The sequence below is a fragment of the Melozone crissalis genome, unplaced genomic scaffold (genome assembly GCF_028551555.1).
Source record: "Melozone crissalis strain CALT ecotype California unplaced genomic scaffold, PUWL_Pcris_2 ptg000014l_1, whole genome shotgun sequence".
In the NCBI taxonomy this organism is placed as follows: domain Eukaryota; kingdom Metazoa; phylum Chordata; class Aves; order Passeriformes; family Passerellidae; genus Melozone; species Melozone crissalis.
Window position 1 is genome coordinate 6,701,577 of NW_026535792.1, and position 22,874 is coordinate 6,724,450.

General features: G+C 49.7%; 1 protein-coding gene across 1 annotated transcript; it reads right to left on the reverse strand.

Moving 5' to 3' along the window:
- Window positions 1–4,874: 4,874 nt before the first annotated feature.
- KLHL25 (kelch like family member 25) lies at window positions 4,875–22,874 on the reverse strand. The gene is made up of 3 exons (XM_054272623.1): window positions 22,780–22,874; window positions 11,002–12,831; window positions 4,875–6,317 (listed from the first exon to the last, which is right to left on the reverse strand). The coding sequence occupies exon 2, from the start codon at window positions 12,812–12,814 to the stop codon at window positions 11,045–11,047; it is 1,770 nt and encodes a 589-aa protein (XP_054128598.1). The 5' UTR covers window positions 12,815–12,831; window positions 22,780–22,874; the 3' UTR covers window positions 4,875–6,317; window positions 11,002–11,044.

The window sequence follows — 22,874 nt, forward strand, 5'->3', positions numbered from 1 at the left end:
CCAAAGTTAGAGCAAAATATATCTGCGGCTTTGTTGGATGTGGTTGGATTTTCACTACCTCATTGACTAAAAGGGATCATACAGGATCCTTAGAATGGAATGAGCGTCTAAAAGGAGCATTGACAGGCACAGGAAACTCTCTTTGGAAATATGGTTTAGTGATACCTTAAACATTTGCATTATCTGCATTTCCCCTTCCCTGCCCTTGCTGGGTTCCGTCCTGGCACTGCCTTGAGGGAGAGAAACTGGAGGTCTGGGAGGACACAGGTGCAAGCTGGGCTGGGGCTTGCAGACAAGCCACTCATTCATGGAGAGTTTATTACGAGAAGGAAAGGCAAAACCCTAATTAGTGCAGTGAGTGAGTGAGATGCCTTGTGATCAGATACAAGGTGAATGGTAAAGTAATGACTTACCTTTGCCATTGAAGGCACCTGGGGCTTGTTAATTTGCTACAGGAATGTTAAATATGGCAAATTTCTTGATTTTTAGGAGGTTGAACCATGTAAAAATTAAGTAGAAAATAATTTGACACTAGCAACTGATATGAGCACCCCCAGCTCTCTCAGGGATGGGCAGACAGTGGGTGTTCTTGTGTCTCCCCTAAAGCTGCCTTCACACCTCTTGAATCTCCCCCAAACCAGGCTTTGCTCTCCTGCCTCTGTTCCAAGGATGCCCAAGGGTTCCCAAGGGATGCTTAAGGGTTCCCAAGGGTTCCCAAGGGTGCAGGTTCAGGATGGGCTCCCCCAGCCCCCCTCTCCCTGCACTCTGGAGCTCCTCTGTGTGCCAGCACAGAGGACATTTGTTTCCAGTCCCTTTATGGCCCATCTCTGCACAGATGCAGCTCAGCTGACAATTCCCAATCCCCCCTGCCCTCTCCCCACAGCCTGACGTCTCTCCCTCCGGCGTCTCTCCCTCCGGCGTCTCCAGATGCTCTTTCTTTCCCCTCTCCTTTCACCAAAGGGCTGCTTCTCACCAGCCACATCTTCCCAGCGAGCCTAATTAGACAGGAGCCTAATTAGAGCCGAGCAGGAGGGGTGAGTCATTAGCGGAGCCCTGTGGGAAGGCCGGGAGCAGCCGCGATCCCGGCGGGGCGGCGGCGTGGGCTGAGGGGCCGCGGGCAGCGGGAGCTCTGCTGGGTGCTGGGAAGCAGCCACGGGGAAGCAGCTCCTGTTTGTGTGTGCGTGTGTAATTCCTCCAGACATGACCCAGAAATGGAGGGAAGGCTGTTTACCCTCCTCCCTGCACCTGCCGGGGAGCGGAGCAGGCCCCAGTGCTGCTGGGCTGGCCTCAGGGCAAGGGGGTGGCCGTCCATCCCAGCCAGCCAGGGAAGGCAGAAAGCAAAAGGGCTTTTCCTGGTGGCCCTTAGGCTTTTTTCTCCTTGTTTGGTTTCTACTCATCCCTTTTAACAACCAGCTATGCCCATGATGGAGTGCAGCCAGCATCCTGGGGACTGGCTGCCTGCTGGGGCTGGAGAGAGAAGGAGCCTTGCTACGATAGAAAACAAGAGCGATGGCAGCAGAAAAAGGCAGAATTAAAATGTTTGTTTGGGATAAACCCACAGGACTGGGGATAGGTATGATGCCAGGAATGAGAGACAGGTCTTTCTATCAGTCATTAAATCACATTCTGGCTGTGAGTGCTTCTTCACAAGCACAAGTTGTGCCATCCTGGCCTGGTCATGACTGTGCTCCCCAGCCTCTGCTGAGAAAGGAGAGCTTCCCAGGAGAGACAGAACTGAAAACCCACAAATTATTTGATTCCGGAGCTCTGTAGTCCTCAGAGACTGTCAGGAAGAATGAAAGGACAAGTTGAGTAGCCAGGATCACTCTTCTTGAACCCTTCCCCCAAATTCATTTGGTGGGGGACACACAAACACAGAGGGGGCCCTGCCTGTGAGCTGCAGCCCTCAGGGGTGCAGCCTGTGCTGGGGAGAGGGAAGTGAGATGTCCAGGCACTGACAGCATGAAAGCCAGGCTTTTTCCACCTAATTGGATCTGTTATTCAGCTGAGAAACACTGAATGGATTGGGTGGGATCCGAGCTCGCAGTTCCAGTGAGGAAGTCGGGACGTTGTGGCAAAGTAGGTCACAGTGCTGCAAACCAGGGTGATGGCTCTGCACAACAGCCCAGGATGTTAAATAAGGAGGTGGTGAAATGCAAAGAAAAGGGAGACTGTGAGGAAGGAAGAATAAATGAGCTCAGCCTTGGCTATTCATTCCCACGGGGAGTGCCTGCTGCTGGCTCCCACCTTGGGGCCTCCAGAACTGCTGCCTGTGCCTGCAGGGCACAGGGATCCTGCTCTGCACTGCAGCAAGAAGGATTGGGTCCCCTTTAAACTCCCTGTTGGTTGTGGGGAGCTGCAGGCAAGGGTTTCTCCTGCTCTTGCAAGCTTAACTCCAACTCTGCTTACAGAGCAGCGTTTCCATGCATGGCATTTTGTGAACCTGGACCATCTTCAGAGATTAAAACCTTGTTTGGTTTACCCTAAGGGAAAGGGTGCAGGGGAAACAGAAAAACAATTCCAGGTGGGATATATTGCAAGGACGATGTGCAATGCTGGGGCATTGATTAACGTGCAGAAGATGACAAGCCATGGACACGAGGAGCTAGTGCTCTGTATGGACATGGAGGAATTTGAAAACATGTTGGATAGCTGGAAAAAAAGTGCTCCTCTTCTCCAATTATGTGTTTAAATACCAGAGTCAGCCTCTGGATGGGGCTCCCTCGGACACCAGAGCTATTAAATCACCAGCTACTCTGCTTTTAATTGACTCTCATGACAAAGGGAGTGGGCTCAGATGATAATTCCCTGCAGGGCCTCATTGCAAAGCAGTATTATTTCAAGGGCAGCTGGGGTCAGGCTGGGAAAATCCATATTTAGAACCCAGTAAGGCACTATGAGTTTCATTTAAAGAAGACACAGAAGTATCAGCCTTTTGCATCCAGGCACATCCAGCATCCTTAGGCCCTGGGGAAGGAGTTCTGATCATGCCAGCTGCCTGCCTGGTTCCACCTCCAAGCATCTCCCTGCCCTCTCCTCCCAGGTGTTTTTTGGAATGAGAAGCACCCTGTTACTGAGCTGGGAACTCAGAGAGGGCTCATGGGCAGGCTCCAGCCAGGGCCAGAGGGTGGGAGGAAAGGAGCTCTGTCCTGCCCCAGGTCTGCTGTAGGATTGGATTGGGCCTTGCAAAACAAAGGATGTGTGGGATGGGCCCCCCTGCTCCTGCAGGGATCTCCTGGCACTCCATGGGGAAGATGTCTGAGCTCCTGACACCCCACAGCGAGAGCTGGCTATAAAGTGAGGGATTGTTTCCCGGGAGCCTGGGAACACACAACTCCAGCACCACCACCAGACAGGACTCTTTCCTAAGAGCTCACTCCCAGACAATGCTGAGCCTGACCTGCTGAGATGGCAAAAAAGCTCTTTTAAAAAGGAAAACAAATCACATTTACATTTCTACCCCTGCACCTCCCATTTAAATGCCAGCCCAGCTCTGGCTGTAGCTTTTTTCTGTTACATCCACTTCTATCTCCTGCTCCCCTCTTATTCTGTTGCTGCTAACCAAGAAACCTTTGTATTTCTCATTACTTCTAATTCCATAGCAACAGGTTGCTGCTGTCACAGCAGCTGCTGATTGCTTTTGAATTGTCTCCCAGGCAAGCTCCAGAATAAATACAAAAGAGCAGGTCCCTGCATGGCTCATATCAAAGCAAGCCTATTGCAAAGCCTCCCCAGCTGCTATTTAAAGTCCCAGAGTCGCATATGAAACCTGAATCAACAAAACTATAGGGGATTTCATTCACCTCCCCCCCGCTCCTCTTTTCCCCTTCTCCTGCTCATCAAACAGTAATTTCTACCCTGAATTGGTTTCCCAAAGGGGTCTTTAATGAGCTTTTTCTATGGAGCTTTACACTCATATCTACCCAGCTCACGTCAGCTAATGCTGCTGCCCACCCAGCTCCTGCAGGCAAGGGGACAGGATCCCTGTCTCCTTTGCAGCTCAGAAATTCAGGCTCCAAATCCCTTTGAGACTCTGTATAACACCCATAGGAAGTTTTGCTTCCCAAGCCCAACAACCCCTGCTACAAGAGGAGGCAAATACAAATTTGCCTGATGCCAATTCGCTGCTCTGAGCAATCCCAGCCTTGAGCACAGCTGGAGCTGCTGGTCTTGTAGGGAGGGAAAACCCTCTCAGAGTGTTCCCAGAGCAGGGCTGGATCTCCCTGTGCCTCTGTGTGCTCCTCTGGGATGGGGAGAGATGCACATGGAAGAGGAGCGTGGAAAGCAGCTCCAGCTGGAAAGTGCATCTCTCCTGTCACAAGGCCCCTTTCTTGGGAGCTGCAGCAGCCAAGTGAAGGCAAATAAGGAAAACAGAAGCATGAATTCTTCTTGTCTTCCTTAGAAATTACTGGCTTTCCCTGCAGGAGTACGGCTGTGTCTGCACTGGGCCCCTCAACCTATTTGGCAGGTGTTCTTAGCACTGCAGACTTGCAAGTTCTCCTGAAACCGTGGCACGGACGAGCTGAGTGAGAGCAGCTGTAGAACAGAGAGCCACATGATGTCCTCAGGACATGAGGAGCCCTGGATTTAATTCCCAGATCTACCATTAACCTTGGACAAGACACTTGACATTGTGCCTCAGTTTCCCAAGCACTGAAGCAATAATAATTACAGCTGGGCTGGTTGCTTTGGAGGCTGTTTGTGAACCACCCCACGGAGTGCCAACCCTGTTATTAGTCCTCGGCCCTGTTATTAGACCTAAATCCAACTTCTGAATGAAGACTCCTGTGAAAAACACACAAACAGTTTCCCAGATCATCATTTTTATTAAAGTTCACAAGCAGCTGAAGGGAAAAAAAAAAAAAAAGCTTAAAAGATGTAAATAAACGTCATCCAGCTCATGGCAGACTGGCAGTGCGGAACGTGTGTTCTTCCCGGCAGCGACGGCACCCGCTGCTCCGAAAAGACCTCTGCTGTTTGAAGCTGTGTCAAGGCTTTTCATGGCATTGCATCATTCAGCTGGCCAGGCTGCAGCCCAGCCTCATCCAGGGGCGAGAGGAGAGCCTGGAGAAGCTGGAGATGTGCTGAGCAGGGAAGCAGGATGCTGGGGCACTGCAGGACCAGTCCTCAGCAGCGGCCGGTCAGGAGCTGCATCCCTGTACTGACAGCCTGAGATCCACGTGCCTTCCTCCACAGAAAACGAGGAATGGCTCGGGCTGACAGCTCTTGGATGCATAATCCCAAACACAGTTGGCAGCCAGCGTGCATGGATAACCTGGGGCAGCCTCAGCCCAAGCGCTGGCAGGCAGCACGCCGTCAGAAACGCTCACATCTCTCCAAGGGGAAGCCAGGCTGTGGGGTGCAGCAGGAAGGAGGGGGATCCCTCCCCAGCCCATCCTGCAATGCTACCCTAATCCTCTTGCTCTCCCTCCTTGCTGGAGCCAAGGTGCCCCTTCCCAAGCACTCCCCACTGCTCCCCTTTTTCTGCTCCTTTGCCAGTGAGAGCCTCACCCACGCACAGGGAAGCTCAGCAGACCGGCTCTGAGCACGCAGTGGGCTTTATCTGGGGAATATCTCAGCAGTGGAGCTGCTGCCTTGGCACACTAACAGAGCCCTGTGCTCTTCCCAGCAGCTGTGTGTGGGGAGCTACCCAGCCTCTGACCAAACAACAGCAGCGAGGAAAGGGGGGAAAAATTTAAAAGGCCCAAAGTACAAACCGAAAGGCATCTGTCCTGTTTTGTCACAGTACATGGTGATGCTGGCAGCCATCGCAAGCTCCTATGTTTTAATATTTCAATAGCCATTGCCTCCATGAAATGGCCAGAGGATGGGGAGAGCCAGGTGCTCTCACCTTGTTCCCTTTAACAAACACTTCCAAGTCACCCAAGCAGCAAGCACTGCCAATGGCAAGTTCACTGCCTTAGAGAAAAACATATTAACATCTCTTAAACCCCCAAACTGAGTAACAAGAAGGGCTATCCAGCCATGTTTGCTGAGGGATGCAGCCTCCATCTCCCCAGCCCTATTTGTCCATGGGAGCCCACAAGCCATCCCTGTGCCCAGCCTGGCAAGGCAGTACTCTGGACTCCATCCCTGCACAGTGGCCAGTGAGCAGTGGTGGGGCTGGGTAGCCCTTGGTGGGGCTGGGTAGCCCTTGGTGACCCCTGGTGTGATGCAGGCAGGAGCTGTGCCTCCCATCCTGGTGCCAGGAAGGGATGTGGAAGCTGCCTCGGAGTCCTGTGCGGGAGGACAGGAGGCTCTCGGTCACTGTGCTGGCTCCAGCCACAGGAGAGGGGACATGGATGTGACTCTGGCATCTGGGGAAGGAAAGAGAAAGCTCATTAACTGGTGTGGTGCTCAGCTCAGCCCACACAGGGCACTCACCCCAACTCCCTGAGGTGGAAAGCAGCTGGTTTCTTCAGGAGTTGGGGTGTCCTTTGTTTGTGCAGGACAGGAGAGGGGGCTTCAGCTGGGGAGGGCTCAGAGCCACATAGCAAACTTCAGTGGACATGATAAGGGAATGAAAAATTGAGGGAAAAGTTTTCACTCTCTTTTGTTTTTTTTTAGGGCAAGGAGGAAGGCCCAAAAACTGGAACAGACAAAACAAAAAGACCCTTTTTCTCTTTTTCCACGGGTTCCTCCAAAAACTTCCGTATCACTGACATTTCCAAGGGGTTGATTAATACAGTCTGGGGCCAAGCTCAGACTGCACATGTTTCCATCTGCCCAGGGTTAGGAAAAGCCTGATTTTCATCGACTTTCCTCCCCAGGCCAGCCACTCCCTTCCAACACTGCCTGATAAACTGGCTTCAGAGACAACCAGCCCCTTGGAAAGAGCAGCAGCGGCAGAAAAACTGCAATCCCTGTTTATCCGGCCTCCCTATTATACACATGCAAATGGGTTTCCCTAGGAGCCACCGGGAGAGAAACCAGCTGTGACTCTGTTCCAGGAATTCCAGCAGGTTGCAAGCAACCACCCACCCCAGCAGCATGCAGGTGAGCAGCAGCCTCTAGGAGCCAGGAGATATCCTGAGTTTTTTGGGGGCTTGGCATGGGAAGGTGCCTTGCTGTGAGCACGGCTCTGTTGCTGGAGCTGGGAATGATGCATGCTGCAAGGAAGGGAGCCACACCAGGCAGCTGTAGAAGTATCTTTGCAAAAAAAGGCTTGTTATCTAAGCTGTAATATAATAACCAGGAAAAGCCATGGAACTGACCCAATTCCTGGTGAGTGTAGTATTGGAATACAGCTCAGGGCCTGGCACACAGCCTAAATCTTTGCAGGAGCTCTGGGGCCAAAGTTCAGATTTCAGGTGCCAGAACAGCCTCAAAACCTTTCAGCCTCAGGCACTCAGCGCCCACCCAAAGGCAGGCACCAGCTGCTGGTGCCACCCTCAGCTCTCACAGGAGCTTAGCACACACCAAAGGGCTCCAGTGGAAGCCACAAAATCAACTCTGAACTTCTGATGTGCCCCAGGAATCGGTGCCTGAGCAGTGACAGCCACCAGCCTCTGCTCCCTACAGTGAGGACTGTGAGGAGGGTACTGTAAGAACTAAAAAGCACCTGATTAGGAACCTCTGGGCAGGGAACTCCTGGGTTGGGGGTTGTCCTCTTTGTTTGGAGATGGGAATTCCAACATCTCCACCCCAGGAGAGCATTTGAGGCTCAGGAGGCAGCACAGAGGGATGCAGTGACTCCTCTTTCCAATTCACCTTCCCTGGCTGGACCATGAAATCTGAAGTGACCATCCCACCAGCTATCTGTGACTGCCCTGTGAAAATCAGTGTCACACAGGACAGACAGTGTGGAGAAGGCACTTTAATGTGGAGACAGGCAGCTTGGAGAGCCTGTTCCTGGTGCTGCCTGAAGTCACCTCTGAGGAGAGGTTGAGTTGTCCCCATCAACTGTCTCTGCACAGCACTGTGACAAACCACCCACCCCCCTCCCCTGGGCTGGGCTGTGCTCGTCCTTATCAACACAGAGTCCTGATTAGCCCCGTGCTCATTTGTCATGTTCTGCCTCCCCTATGGCTCCACCACCTCGGGTGGGAGGGGATGAGGCTTTCACATTTCATACTGCTAATCACACTTGATCCCTGGAATTAACTGTGGGTAATAAGCACTAAATTAATGTCACACAGCCTCCCTGGCAGCAGTGCTGGGACCTCTGCTGAAATGTGTCCCCGGTCTGTCTGGGAAGGGCAAAGGCCATGCCCTGGAGGAAGCATTTCCAGCTGATCAGTTTTATGCTTCACAAGAAAGGCAGGCTGGGTGCTTTATGACCAACATTTGTCAAGGACAGACTATTTGGTTTTCAGGGACCAGTTTATGGGCAGGAGGTTGTTTTTTCCATGAGGACAAAGTTCTGTCTCCTGCCATGTGACTGCCCATGCCTTTTTCCACCAGCCCACCTTGCTCTGCTCTGAGGGGTGGCTGCTCCTTAGTTTTTCCAGGTGAGAGCAAGCAATTCCATAGGAAACTGGACAGGTGCTGGCCAACCTGCCTTCTGGGCATCCCTACTTGAATAAGGAGCAAATCAGGTGTTTGAGCAGAGACCTTCCATGGTGGGAGCTGCAAACCAGAAAATCCCTTGGCCAGACCTGCAATAGGATAATGGGGTGAACTAGATCATAGCCATAGGATCCTACAACCAGTTACCCCAGCTCCCAAGTCCAGTTTTTGCACAGCCAGGACAACCAACGCAGGCACATGGGATGTGCACATCAGGGACATTCACTCACTAAATGAAATAAAACTTACTAAAAGAAAAAAACCCCACTCTAGAAAAATCACGTGGACAGACATTCTTTTTGGCAAGAGCTCGCATGTATTTTAAATAGTTCTTTTAACCGAAGACTGGAGGCAGAGCCAAAAAAGCACATAAAACCCTCACACAGTGACTTTTCACCAGTTTTATTTGCAGTTTCTAGTTTTCTGTGCTTGTGTCAGGCTCCCAATTACAGGGGGGAAAGAAGTGTCAATGCAACCCCCACAAAACTATTTATTAGGTCTGAACAACCCAAATACAGTAGGGAGGAAAAAAGGTAGGGGAGGAAAACAACATCACTGTGACTTTGAAGACTGTTTTTTATTTAGTAGCTGAGGAATTGACTCCCATCTCAAACTACCCCCTATTCCTACTCCCAGCCATGTGGCTAGTGTTGAGCTTTAATATTCAGACGCATCTGCTACCAGAGAAAATTAACTGTCAGCTCTAGGATGGCTCTTAAAGGGAGGCCCCATTGACCTGAGCTGAAAATGATGGAGTCCTCACAGTCTTTGCTGCAATATTTAATAGCCAAGTGACAGTTAATTAGATTACTGAGCCACTGTGACAGATGCTAGGCAACGCCTGAGGAGGAGAATTTGGAAAGGCCATTATCTTACAGTGTTGGGAACACTTTAATGTCTCATTTTAACCCTTTCCACTCCTGCCCTCAGGGATGTCCAACCCATGTTAAAACCAGGTGTTTCACAAAGGCCAGCATAATGCCCTGGCTGATTTTTTTCCCATCTGAGAAAAGCAGGTGGTCATGTTGCGCTAATCCCTGGCTGAGGTGCCAGGAACTCCTCCTTGGTTCCCACCTGGCATCAAAAAAGATCATCACTGGGAGGTGCCAGCAATTTCACCCGCTGGGCGGTTCCCAGGCACACCAACCACACCAAGTGGAAAGCAGGGAAGTGAGAGGGTGTTAGAGGGTTTGGGCAGCATTCCTTTCTCCCTGTTTTAAGTGAAGTGGATTTTGATGAGTCTGTGGAAGAATTTCCCTCCCCACAGTCCCCACTTTCCAAATAAAACTGTAAGTGAAGCTTGTCAATCCCACACCCATAGTGAGGGATTCCCAGCTCCTTCAGCTGGCTGGGATGCAGGCTGCAACCACCAGAGCAGGGCTGTGTGTGCTGCTGGCACTCAGAAACCTGCACACTGAGCTAGCAGATGAGTTACTGACTTCCTGGGAAGGTGATGCTATCTGAGTGCTGCCTGTATCACTATCTGCTTTCACAATGCAAGATGAGAAAAGTTTTTGGGCTTTGCCAGGCCAGCTGTGTCTCAGCACAGGTTGGTGAGGACATGCAAAGCCCTGTGGAGCCACACTGACAACCAGAACAGCAACCAAACACCCCACTGGGGAGGAGAGGGGAGGAAGCAGAAACCCTGTCCCAGGGGCACTGCAGGAGCACCTTCTCTGAGCAAGAGAAAATCAGAGCACCAGAATGAGACACAACATCATGGGTTTCCACCAACTTTCTTATTCTCACACAACCCAAAACACTGATAAACACATTCTTCTTCTGGTTACAAAACCCTTTCCCTCCCACTCAGGTCTGACACAGAAGTCTCAGAAGTTCTGATTTAACAAGCAACTGTTTGGATGATAAATAAACGCCAAGACCATCAAATGCACCATGGCTTCTGCACTTCTGCTTCTGCTGCCCACTGAAATGCAAACAGAGAGCATAAAAAGAGAACCAGGATTTGCTGGCATTCCAAGGGTCACCTGCCAACATATTCAACAGTTCTAAATACATCACCCAGAAAAATCAGCAAAAATATCAAACTATTGAGACATTCCAAAGCACTTTTGCCCTGGTATCTCCCAGGAGTCACATACAGTGTTTTTAGGAACCTTAACTCCCTCAGCTGCATGGAAACAGGATGTATTCCATGGTGAAAGCAGGTGTGGACTCACCACCACAGAAGGGTGAGGCTGGTACATCCAGCTACCTTGGAGCAGAAGGAGATGCCCCAACCGTCTATGTATATGTATATCTTAAGATACTGGGAGGATCATCTGGAAATAAAAGAATCCTTAGAACTATCTAGACTTACACTAGAGCACTGCAGAGCTGGTTAATCTTTCCTGGCTCTGCATCCCACTTTTAAATCGGGATGAATATTTTCCCATAAAATTACTTCATGAGCACCTGTGGCTTCAGCATGGTGTGTGGACATACAACTGAGGCAAGACAGTAATTTTTAATGCAAGAGGAGGAGACCCTTACCTTCATTGACCTCCTGGAAACAAGCCCCCAGCCCTGCCCCTCATCACGAGGGCAAGTGCTTCCAGGTGCTGACGAAAGCCGTGGGGATGAGCGAGTAAGGCACCGTGGTGATACAGTTCCACGTGTCTGACATGGGGTCGTAGCAGTCCAGAGTTTTGCACCTCTGGGTGCCAAAGTAGCCTCCAACCACATAGAGTTTGTTGCCCGAGGCCAGGGCGTGGCAGGACATGCGCTTGGCCGTCATGTCCCCGATGCGCGTCCACTGGTCGGTCTCGCAGTCGAAGCGGTAGGCGGAGGCTGCCGTGAACTCCGTGTCCCCTCCCATGATGAAAATCTGGCTGCCCAGGACGGCGGCCGCCGTGTAGCGCCAGGGCTGCGGGCACTCGGCCTTGATGGTCCATCGGTTCTCGGCTGGGTCGTAGCACTGCACTTTGGACACCATGTCGCGGTGGATGCTGGTGCCACCAAAGACAAAGAGCTTCAGCCTGGCGCTCACCACCGCGGCGTTGCTCACTCCGTCCCTCAGAGGAGCCACCATCATCCACTTGTTGGATATGGGGTCGTACTTCTCTACTTGCTTCAAGGAAACTGAAGGAGATGCAGGGAAGACTCCAGCTACTGCAGTGTGCCCACCAACCACATAGAGGCAGTTTTCCAATTCGGCTGAGCCATGCCCAAACCGAGCGATCAACATTGGGGCAGCTTTGGACCATTCCTCATGCACGGTGTCATAAACCCAAACATCTTTGGAGACCCCGTTCTCTGAGCCCCTGCCTCCAGTGATGTACACTTTGCAGCCGATGGCACAGGCACTAAATTCCTTCCGTGGACTCGGCAGGTCTGCTTTGGGAATAATTTCCTTGGCTTTGTGATCCACTTGGTAGATCTTATCACACATGAAGGTTTGTCCTCCCAAGATCAGTAAGGTGTGCCCAGCTTTGCGAGGCCTGGCACAGAGGCTGGTGACCACCCCATCATTCTGGAGGATCTTCTTCTTGCACTGAATAGCTTCATCCAGGACAAGCTTGTTCCTTTCATCCACCATGATCAAGTCCTCGCAAGCCAAGGCTTCTTTGAGGCATTCTGAAGGAAGCAAAGCCAGACGAACATTCCTCAGAAGTTCTGGGAGATAAGCCTTCCGCTCATCCAGGTCGTATTTCACCCACTGCATGACAGCTTTAAAGACCTTTTCTTCATCCTCAATTTCCAGCTCATCACTGGAGATGAGGTCCAGCAAAGTGTCCTTGGAAAGGTTGTTGAAGTCCTCACTCTTGTGAACGGTCTCAAAGTTGACCAGGCACATCCTCCAGGAGAGCTCATAGAGCCGCCGGCACTGATGAGCATCCGAGAGCAGCATCATGCCCAGGCAGTTGGAAGGGTAGAGGTTCTTCTCCAGGAACTCAGCCGCAGCATCTCGGACATCGTGGAACTGCAGCATGTCCCCAGCCTCCAGGAGGGACTCGGCATTCTCCTCGTTGATAATGATCCGAGAGGAGTAAGCAAAGTCCAGCAGCAGCTCCAGCACCTCCGGGTGGAGGCTGTCATGGAAGTTCACCTCGTCATCCAGGCTCTCCCGGAGGCCGTTGCTGAACATGGCCTCGAAGTACCTGCTGGAGGCAGCCAGCACTGCGCGGTGGCAGGGGAAGGACCTGTTCCCTGCCCAGAGGGTGACATCGGTGAACATGCAGTGCTTGCGCAGCGTGTTCAGGTGGGACAGGACGCAGTCCGGGTGGGAGGCCTTGTGGTAAAGCAGGATGTTCATGGAGCCGGTGCTGGTGCGGGATTTACGGTTCTCGTGCACGCTGACCGACATGGTGGCACAGCTCTTGCCTGCAGGGAGACAAACAGGGAAAGCATCATTCCCTCATCCTGACTGATACAAGGCATGGAGAACACCTGCATCAGTTATCCAACCCTGGTACACTGCCAGTGGATCTCAGTGCTCCAGGTGACATCCCTGTAGCTCGGGCTCCATGGCTGCTCCTCCACTCTCGCATCCTCCAAAAAATCTAACTCAGGCTCAGCAGGGCAAGAAAGCAGAGCGGGGTGAAGGGGGAAATTCTGCTTTGGTTTCAACAAAGGAGCAACAAAGTGAGGCAATCAAACCCCAAACTTGGTGTAGATTGTTTCAACAGCCCCCAGAGGGTATTGGCAAACCACAGAAGAATTATTTTTCCTTAGAAAACAGCATAGAGAGAGCAGACTATCCAGGATAAAGGGCATTGGTCTGTTCTTGGCTCAGCAGAAATTAAGTCTGGCTTCTGATTTTCATGTAGATTACTGCAGGTTTAGGAAAAGCAACTGGTACAGGTTTTATTTACAAAATATTTAATTACCAGCAGAAGCCAAAAGTTTGAACTGATTTTACCAAATCCATTTGTTGTACTTTTTGATTATAAAACTCATCAGACACCTCATGTGACTTAAACATTTTTCAGGACAGATTCTATTCAGAATAAGACAAAAGAAAGACATAAATTATGTTTTTTTACCAGACAGGCAGAATCAAACACAAGGCTTTTATTAGCTACTATTTCACATTAGTGCTACCTGATACCAATCCTTGCCTGTAGAAGAAAACCCTTTTGGACTAATTAAATTAATACTACCTAGATGACAAAATCCAAGTCATTTACTCCAAAATCCTTTAGCCAGCTGTATTTTGCTTCCCATGTAACTAAAGCAGACAGACAGATACACATGCACAGCCCTCTCCTACAGGAGAAAGTTAATACAGAACTTGTCCTGAGGTTTGAAAAATGAACCTGAAAAAATCAAAATGGGGTCAACCTTCACTCCAGTCACTGAATTGTTTAGACAAGACAGTCAGGGAAGGCTTTTTAGATGGGTTCTTTTTGTTAATGTTGGTTGGATGGGTTTTTTTAAACTTGCTCTTCACAGGCTGGGATTTCTCAAGGGTCTCTCCAGCCTGCAAACACAAGGTCTGCAGATGAGCCCAGCTCTCCCCAGTCAGCACTGGGGTCTTGGAGGAAACCACAAAATGCTGAGAGAATGGCTGCTACGCTCCCAGGCTGCCAGGAGGTCACAGCCTTGACCTGGCACTGACCTGGAGCTGCTCAACCCTCCCACACTCCACGGGTGGATGACCTCAGGAGGAGGCAGATGGCCAGATAAGTCGCCTGACTCAGGCTCTGCTAAAGAACTTCCTGCCCCTGCTTCTCCAGCACCTCCAAAAGAGTCTGAATGAGACAAACAGTTGTGGGCATGTTGCTCCTTCCCCACACGCTGTCAAGAGTTATTGAGGTTGGTCTTCTCAAGGCCTCGCTCATTCCTCAGGGCTGTGTCACAGTCCAGGGAAAAGTCTCTGCACTTCCCCATGCAGGAACAACAGCTTGCCCAAGCAGCCACAAGTCCTGCTCAGTCTGAGTGAGGGCAGAACATTCATGTGGGTTGTTGGGTGGGAAATGTCCATTTCCATGGCCCAAACTCTGCCAGCCTGGGATAGAGGCTGACAAGCTCATTTCACTCGTGACTGGAGGCTGTGCAGAAGCAAGGCTCCAAAACAGGAAGGAAAATGCCATTATGGAACAGCAATTTGAAGTGCATCTGAAGGAAATGTTTCCAACATCTACACCCAGCGTAGGAACAACACCAATTTAAGGGGTTATTTGGATTCCCATGTCAGCGCCGAAGCGAGGAATACAAATGAAACATTTATGAGTCTGCTAAAAGGTATTGATTTAGGTTCCTATTCCTACAACCTCAGAAACCACCCTGACACTGCTATGGCTTTCTTTTCTCACAGCTCAGGTCAACTATTCACTGTTAACCTTTGATTTGCTTATGCACAAAAAAAGAAGCATTTTATATAGGATAGCTATGGAAACAAACACAGGGATTGCAGGAAGGCAGCAATGATTTTTCTGACACTAAGATTAAAAGCACCTACTCAGAGTGGAAGGAGCAGGTCATTTAAAAAATTGAAATGTCTATATAAAAGCTGCAGCAAAGCCATTTTTTATATATACATACACATAAGGACATGTACATATATCACACATGTGCATACACACACATATATTTCAAATCTCAGGCTTCCAGCATCAAATATCTATCCCAGGGAACTTGGAGGCAAATAATATTTCTATCTTATATGTATTGAAAAATATCCAGGAAATAAATTGGCAGTCCAGTTCTCACTGCTCTTTCTATCATGTTCACTACAGGCACCAACTGACCCCCAGCACAGCTGGAATTCTGAAAGCTGAAGAGGCCACAGTCACAGCCCCTTTACTTGGCCTCTCCTGGAGTGGAGTTATGACACTGGATGTCACTGGTCACAGACAAGCAGGGCTAGACAGACCATTAAACTAAAACTAAAGCAACCCCTGAACTCTGGGGTGCAGCCATCTCACCAGAAAGCCTTGCTTGTGGTTTTCAGTAACACCCAAACAGCTTTTTCTGAGGGCTTCTTGGATCCTGCCATAGCTGGACACAAGCAGAAAAGTGGCAGACACTGATCCTCCCCCTAATAACTCCCCTCACTGCATGCCTCAGTCTGCCAGAGACCTTGGCATCATCTCACCCATATCAGACAAACAGAAACTGCAGGCAGCAGCTACTTCATCTGGCAAATTTCTTCCAAAATGTAGCGGCTGACAAACCTCAAAAGCCTGCAGGCAAAGTGTCTTCTACAATTTCACCATGTGCACAGAAGTGCTTCAATTTAAGCCATGTTTAACTGCAGCCATGAGCAGGCTGGACCTGTGACACATGCACTTCTCTGAAGCACAGGCATGCAGAGAACAACTGGGCCCCTACCACACTCCTTGCTCCCTTACCCAACTACTGAGCTAAAGAGAAAAAGCAGAACCGCTCTGAATGAGGAGTACTTTACACAAAGCAACCTGTCAGTGGCCTTTGCCAAGCTCCCACCTGCTCTGTGAGAGCCTGGGGGTTATCAGAGCTCCCAGCTGCATCTTCCATCATGCACAAAGCTGTTGTGGAACAGCCATGTCAATGGGAACAGCAGAAGGCACGACCTGAACAAACTGGGGCTTGAATTTCTCCACGCTGCATTCATTTCTTTTCCCTCAAAAGGCAGTTATTGAAAAAATAACTATCTACTGCATAACCTTTAAAGGGATCTTACTGCACACAGAGGCAGATAATAATCCTTCTTCCATATGGATGAGGGCAGAGGGGCATCAGCTTTTTGACAGCTATCCAATGCTGTCTGCTGGCTGAAGCATTCCCCTGGCTGTCTGCAGCCTTTGTGCAGCCAGGATGGGAAAGACAGGTTTTTTCCAGCAGAGCAAGATAAGGTTGCTTTGAAAATCCTTCCACTCATCCAGACAGGGCAGACAGCAATCCTGAAAGAGGGAAGGAGTTGGCTCAAGAAGAAAAGACCCCTCAAATCTCAGCTCATGAAGAAAACGCCCCAGCAGTCTCTCTGGACAGGACAAAGCTTGCAAAGAGAACAAGGGGAAAAACAAAAGGAGAGAGCTGGCCAAACTCCCCACATGAAGAACCACAGCTCTCCTGTCCGACTGCCTTTTGCTTCCTACAAACCAGGAGAAGACTTTCCATCCCAGGCCCTGCTGGAATGGTCCTCTAGGAGAACCTCAGGAGACACTCTACCACCTCTTGAAAAACCCAAGTGCCTCTTACATGGATACTTTGAAGCTGCATCAGGTCCTGTCCCCAATCACAAAAGAACTGCATATGAGAGAACAGCTCAGAAAGGCTATTGATACATGAACTATAATTAGCAGGCTTGGGGTTCCCCCTCCATCTCAAACCAACCAGCTCTCCACAAATCTCCAATTTCATTCACTACCTGCAGGGAATCACAGCTGAGATCCTGCTTGCTTTCAAGAGGACAAGATCTGAGAGTGATTATATGCTCCCCAGTGGGATTTCAGGCAATCAAGAATCATTTCTACTTAGAAGAGCAAAACCACAGGGTTTATGAATGTTCTCCCAAGATCCTAAAGGGTGGCTAAACACCAATAAAGACCCCAAGTCCCATGATCCAAAACTGGCATTTTCTGTTTCACCCATGAGAGAAGCAGCAAGCAGAACACATTTCTTTTTGCACCACTCAACCATGAACTATTTAAAGCTGTAAATAAGTAAATCAATAAGCAGTAAGGTTCCTTGATGGCTCAGCTTACAAGACCTGGATGAAGCTGCTCAAACTACAGCAGAGTTTCATTCCCAAGAAGCCATATGGGCCCTCTATGCACAGGCTGTACTACAACATACAACACTCCTTCCAAATCAGAGCACACCCACCTGGAATGGCCAGTGACAGCAGGCATAAGGTTAATCTTTATTTTCTCTCCATCTCACAGTATCAACCCTGGTGACTGACACACTGTCTTGAATTTAGCCAAAGTTTAACTTCTCCCTGAAAGCGGTGGGATTAATTCTCTTTTAATTAGTAATGTGCCTGCTCCCTCATCCCAAATATCTCATCCCAATAGCTCAACACTAATAATGCTCTTCTGTACCTTTCCAATGCTCTCATAGACTCCACCACCTGGTGCTTAAGCCAGCAGCATTATCCCAGGCCAAAATTACTGCTACAGAACCAATTTCTCCCTTTTTATTGTACAGGCTAGCAAAGTAGAAATATAAAAGTCACCTACTGTGTTGTCTTCACAGGGAGGAACTCCTTGCAAAACTGCTTAGGAGAAAGAGCAGTGAGGCAACACGCTGTCAAACACAGAGCCAGATACAGCTGTGTTTCAGATGCAATTTCCCAGCACTGGTGACCATCAAAAGGTTTGAGAAAGGGGATCTGTTACATGCAGGCATTCACGTACTCAGAGGCATCTTGAGCTTCAAAAGCAGAAAAAACCAACAGAAAACAGGAAAGCATGGTGGGGGAGAGACATAAAAAACAAGAAAGGGGAAGGAACAAATGTGAAGATGTTTTCTGATGATTTTCCTGTCCTTGCATAACACAGCAGACCGTCAGGTACACAGCTTGGAGCTGCTCGAAATGCTCAACACTAATAATGCTCTTCTGTCAAGAGTGCTTGAGATGAAAGGAATTGAAATTGCACCTGGCATTTAGTGCAGCAGCACACTTGTTGAGCGTGGAGCCTGGGCTGCTGCCAGGTGGGCAGCACAGGACCTTCACTACATCATCTCCCAGGCATGCCCTCTGCCCTGTCCACACTGTGGGCCTGCATGCAGACTTTGCTCCCTTACAGGTTGGGTTCATCTCCAGCCATGCCAGTGAATTCAGCGGTTTGCCTGTGTCAGCCAAATTTGTTCCTGTTCTCTTCAGGATGACTAACACAGCAAAGATGCAACTGGGATTTTGCAGGCTGGAATTCAGACAACGTAACTGCTGTGAATCAGAGGGTATCGCTCTGGATTTGCCCTTCCTGACAAACTCTTGATGTTTCACCAGATTTGCAAATAGGCAAACAAAGGAAAGGCAGCTGACTCCATCCCCCCCAGTGCAGAATTTCTGATCCTGCCCCAACCTTTGAGAATGGGAGGCATCCTTATCGTTTCTTCTCATTTTCTCACTTCCTAGTCTAGCCTGTACATCCTAGACAGAAAACAGAGAGACCATGTGAAAGGCTCCTTCTGTTGGCTCAGACAGAAACTGGGAGGTTTTCCAAGCCCAATTCTGTAGGCTCCAGGAATCAGATTGTCTGGAGAAGATCCGGGTACATATCTCAACATTTTGAAACTCAGTCTGAGTTTCATATCCCACTCACATTCTCATATCCCATCCCCAGCAGTACTCACCATTCCTCCCCTTAAACCCATGCCCCACTCTGAGCCTACAGACACCACAAGAATCTACTAAATGCCACTTACTTGATAGAAAAATCAGAACATTATTGCCAAGCTGAACCAATTAGTGAGATTCTTGTTTTGTCTCACAAAAGCACTTGTAAAAGGGATGTAGTGCCTCAAATCTATGGCATGCACTCATCTGAGTCAAAAGCAACCATGCACCGACCACACTAAAAATACCTGTAGGAAATCCTCTTTGCATGCAATCCATGCAGTTCTATTTGCAAATCAGGTATTGCACTTGCTACTCTGCAGCTGAGATACTCCAAAAAGCTTCCTGAGCTACCTGTGACACAATCAAATAAAGTTCATGTTCACCACTAAGCACACTGGCTTTGCTGTTCCTGGGAATACCACGCCCTCCTACAACCACTACCCAAATTGGGATAAATAATGCTTTTAGCCACAGTCCAGGCTCCAGACAATAGCTTTTCACTGCTATGCCTTAACCCCAGCAGATCTTTTCAGAGCCTGTGATTCATTTCAGAGGCTGTGGTGGGGTTTTGTCCTTCCTGCTGCCCTCCAGCTCTGCTTGTGAATACATCCCATTCTGCCAGATCAATCACAGGCGCTTTGCAAAATGAATGGGGGGCTGCAGAGGAGGCAAGCGAGTTCACAATCCCCTCTTCCAAATTATACCCAAAAAGGCTCCAGTAGGAACAGCCTACTTGATTGCAGTACCTACCCCAGCCCCATCTGGGCAGGATAAAGTCCTTTCCAAGCAAGCCAAACTTGCTAATGTGCTTCAAACACAGAGGAACCACATGCCACTTCCCAGGGAGAGTTTAGGAGATGAGATGTGGTGTACATCAAATTAATGCCAGAACAACCACAGCAGCTGCTGACTCCAGAGATCTTATTCAGATCCTCCCACTCTCCCAGCTCTGAGGCTGGCAGAGCTGAGTGCTCTGGTGGCCAGGCTGACCAAAAGCCCTGTCATGGATGCTCACACCAAACAGGTCTGTCTACCTGCCTGCTGTCAGGGCAGGATTTCAATTTTGGGCCTGGCCAGTTAAGCTGGGGTTTTGTTTTGCCTTCCCCACTCCCCTGCCAGGCAGGAGATCATGGTACAACTGCCAGGTTTGCTTTGCTCATTTGCAATTCTGGCTGGAGTTCAGAGCTGTGGAGATGGGAGGCCCTCACGCCTCCTGAATGGATTAGCCCCTCATGCTGCTGGGCATGGGGGACATCCATTCCCAAGTGACAGATATTGAAGGGGCTGGGACTGCAAGACAGGCCATTGCTTATTGCCCTCTGGCTCTGGACAGAAGGAACAAAAAACCTCTGATTTTTCCATTTTGGTGCTCACACAGCATCAAACCACAGACTCAGCTTGCAAGTTCTGTGCCACTGTGGCATCCCTGCAGCACCCAGGCTGCCCTGGGCATCCTGCATACCCTGCAAGCAGAGCAGAGTGATTGCCAGTGTGGTACAGTAATAAATTTACCTCACCACAATGTGACAGGCCATCATATAAAACTGGTAGTCCCTGCAAAGCCTAATGGTCAGCAAGCAGACAGTGGTTATGGGACATGCAGCATTCCCAGGCTGAAGCAATGGGGGAAAGACAGAGCTGTCTGCTCTGGCTGGAGTGATACTAATAGTCACTGAGGGGATATAAAGCTGATAAGCAAAGACAGAGAGATGTGATGGTGGTTAAAGGTCAGGCCAGGGGGCTTGGGGTAGCTTGTTACAGCTAAATGCTTCCCAGCCAGCATCCCTGCAGCCACTGCTTTCAGCAATGCCAGCTATGCTCACTGCAATTCAACTCCAGCCTGTGAAAGAGGGGAGCAAATCTGGCCCAAGTGCTGACAGGGCTCCAAAGCTGCCCCTTGCACAGCGTGGCTGCCACCAACACCCTGGGCCAGCTCTGCCTGTCCTGCCCCACCTACTCGGGGCCAAGCCAAGGCGCTGCTCAACGCTCTTTTGTAACGCTGCCACTTCCATCCGCACCTCCAACTCTGCCCTCCTCTCCCACCTCCACAGATGGCCACATCCTGCCCTTCCTGTTTCACTCATCCACCTCCTAAACACTGCCTGAAACTTCCCCTCACTGCTAAGAAGGACCTGAACTCCTGCAGGCTTTGGGAATGGTTGGTCACCGCCACAGGGACAGAAATGCTATCATAATTCACATGTGCATATGTACACACAGATATGCAGGCACACACTCCTTATCTCCATACCAGAACATGTCCAGCACTCCCTCCAGAGCCAGAAGAACCATCTTATGGATCAGACTCATGCTCATTTTCACACACTTGGAATACATGTTATGCAATACCTTGTCATCTGTCCCCAAGCTGTTGCCTTCACAAATATATTTTGCCTTGTTCCTTCAGTCAAACCATTTTCAACTGGCCTGAACTCCTCTGCAAAAGCACATCTGAGACACCAATCTCCCTGCTTGAGTTACTTGAGCCTGCCCCAAACACAGCACGAGAGGATACCACACTCTGCACACATGCGGAGGCAGGACGACTTCAGATAACAATCCTCAAATACTTGAGAAAATGAACAAGAAAGGAATGGGAAATTTAAGTTCTTCAGTGCTGAAGCTGCTGAGTCTCACATCTCTACATTATGGTGCAATTCTGCAGCAATTTTCACTCTGCTTTTAATTCTGAGAATCTTGTGCCACCCCACACCTTCCTGTTGCAGAGCAGACTTCCACCTATGCCTCCTCCCCAAGTGCTTTACTTGGGCTTATCACAAAGATAAGCCAGAGCAGATGGTTGGGGTTAAAGACACAAAAGAGACAAAATATGCTTTCAGATAGAATTTGATTTGCAGCAGAAAACAGCACCAGGAAAACAGAGAGGCCCCAGAAAGGATCCTATAGCATCAAGGAGTCACTCTTTGAGAGATGGAGAGCTCAGGAGCAGAGAGAAGAAAGCAGAAAGAGGAGAGCTCAGAACTCTGGACTGAGCCTGTCACCAGGGCAGCTGAGCCAACAGCAGCAGCTGGCCACCAGCAGAACACATGGGCTGTGTTACACATCTCGGGTTGCTCCTAAGGTAACTTCAATAAAAACAACTGTCACAAGATGCAGGAAGGAAGAAGGAAAAACAAGGGAAGCTGTCAAAGTTTAAAGGTTGCAGAGCTGCTTGTTTTTCTCTTGTGGCTCTGGATCTGTCCTGGAGAGGAAGAGGTACGTTTGGAGGAAGGCTACAAAATCGCACAGTACCCTGGCTGAGGAAATCTCTCCAGCAGATCACAAGAGAACCCAGGCAGAGATTGCCAGGAAAGGAAAACAGAGCAGTCGTGACACTTGGACTCTCCACTGGAATAGTATGAAACATTCAGCTGTCTGCTTATGCAAAGCTGAGGGCAGATTTTCCAAGCACAGATCTGGCTGGTCTAAGCCCCCTACCCCAATAATCACAAGAGAAGAGATAAAGAAAATAAAGACAAAACAAAATTAGACAACACAACTACCAAATATGCTCTTAACTTTTTTAAATGTGAAGGGGCCTGTGAGGACAGGAGGAGGAGGAAGAACTATTTTTCTCCCCTGTCAGCTCAGCTCTGTCACTCACGCAAACCTGCTCACTTCTCTAGACAGGCTTGTTCAAACTGATTTAATACTGATTTCATCAGAGCCCATGGAAGTTGGGTCCCTTGGAGCACAGTTTTGAGATATATGTATACATAGGGACAAAAGAGGCAGAAAAAAAAGCAAAGCAAAAAGCAATGCCACCTGACTTTCTCATTAATGAAATTAATAGCTGGGGTTTAATATTCATTAATTTTTTTTTTCTGCTTTGGAAGTTAGAAGACCTTCCCCTCCCTAAACCTTTTCCTGTCGCTTCCTGCCTATGCAACACGATGCTCCGAAGCCCCAACGAGCCTCGGGCCGGCACCGGGGGCAGCACTCATGGTCCCTCCTGCCGGGGGCCGGCCCATCCCCATCCCCGCGGCTCCGAACCCCCGCAAGCCCCGTGCTCAAAGGGGTCTGCCAGCGGCGCGCGAACCCGGGGGGAGAACACTCACCGTGGCTTGGCCGAGCAGAAATCTCCGTGAGGCGGGAAGCCCCAGCGCGGGGTGCCAGGGACGCGGAGATCGGGAATGTGGGGCTGGAGCACGGA

Bases quoted from the DNA above. Each gene is read 5' to 3' on its own strand.
- KLHL25 (XM_054272623.1), bottom strand. From the start codon at position 12,814: ATGTCGGTCAGCGTGCACGAGAACCGTAAATCCCGCACCAGCACCGGC.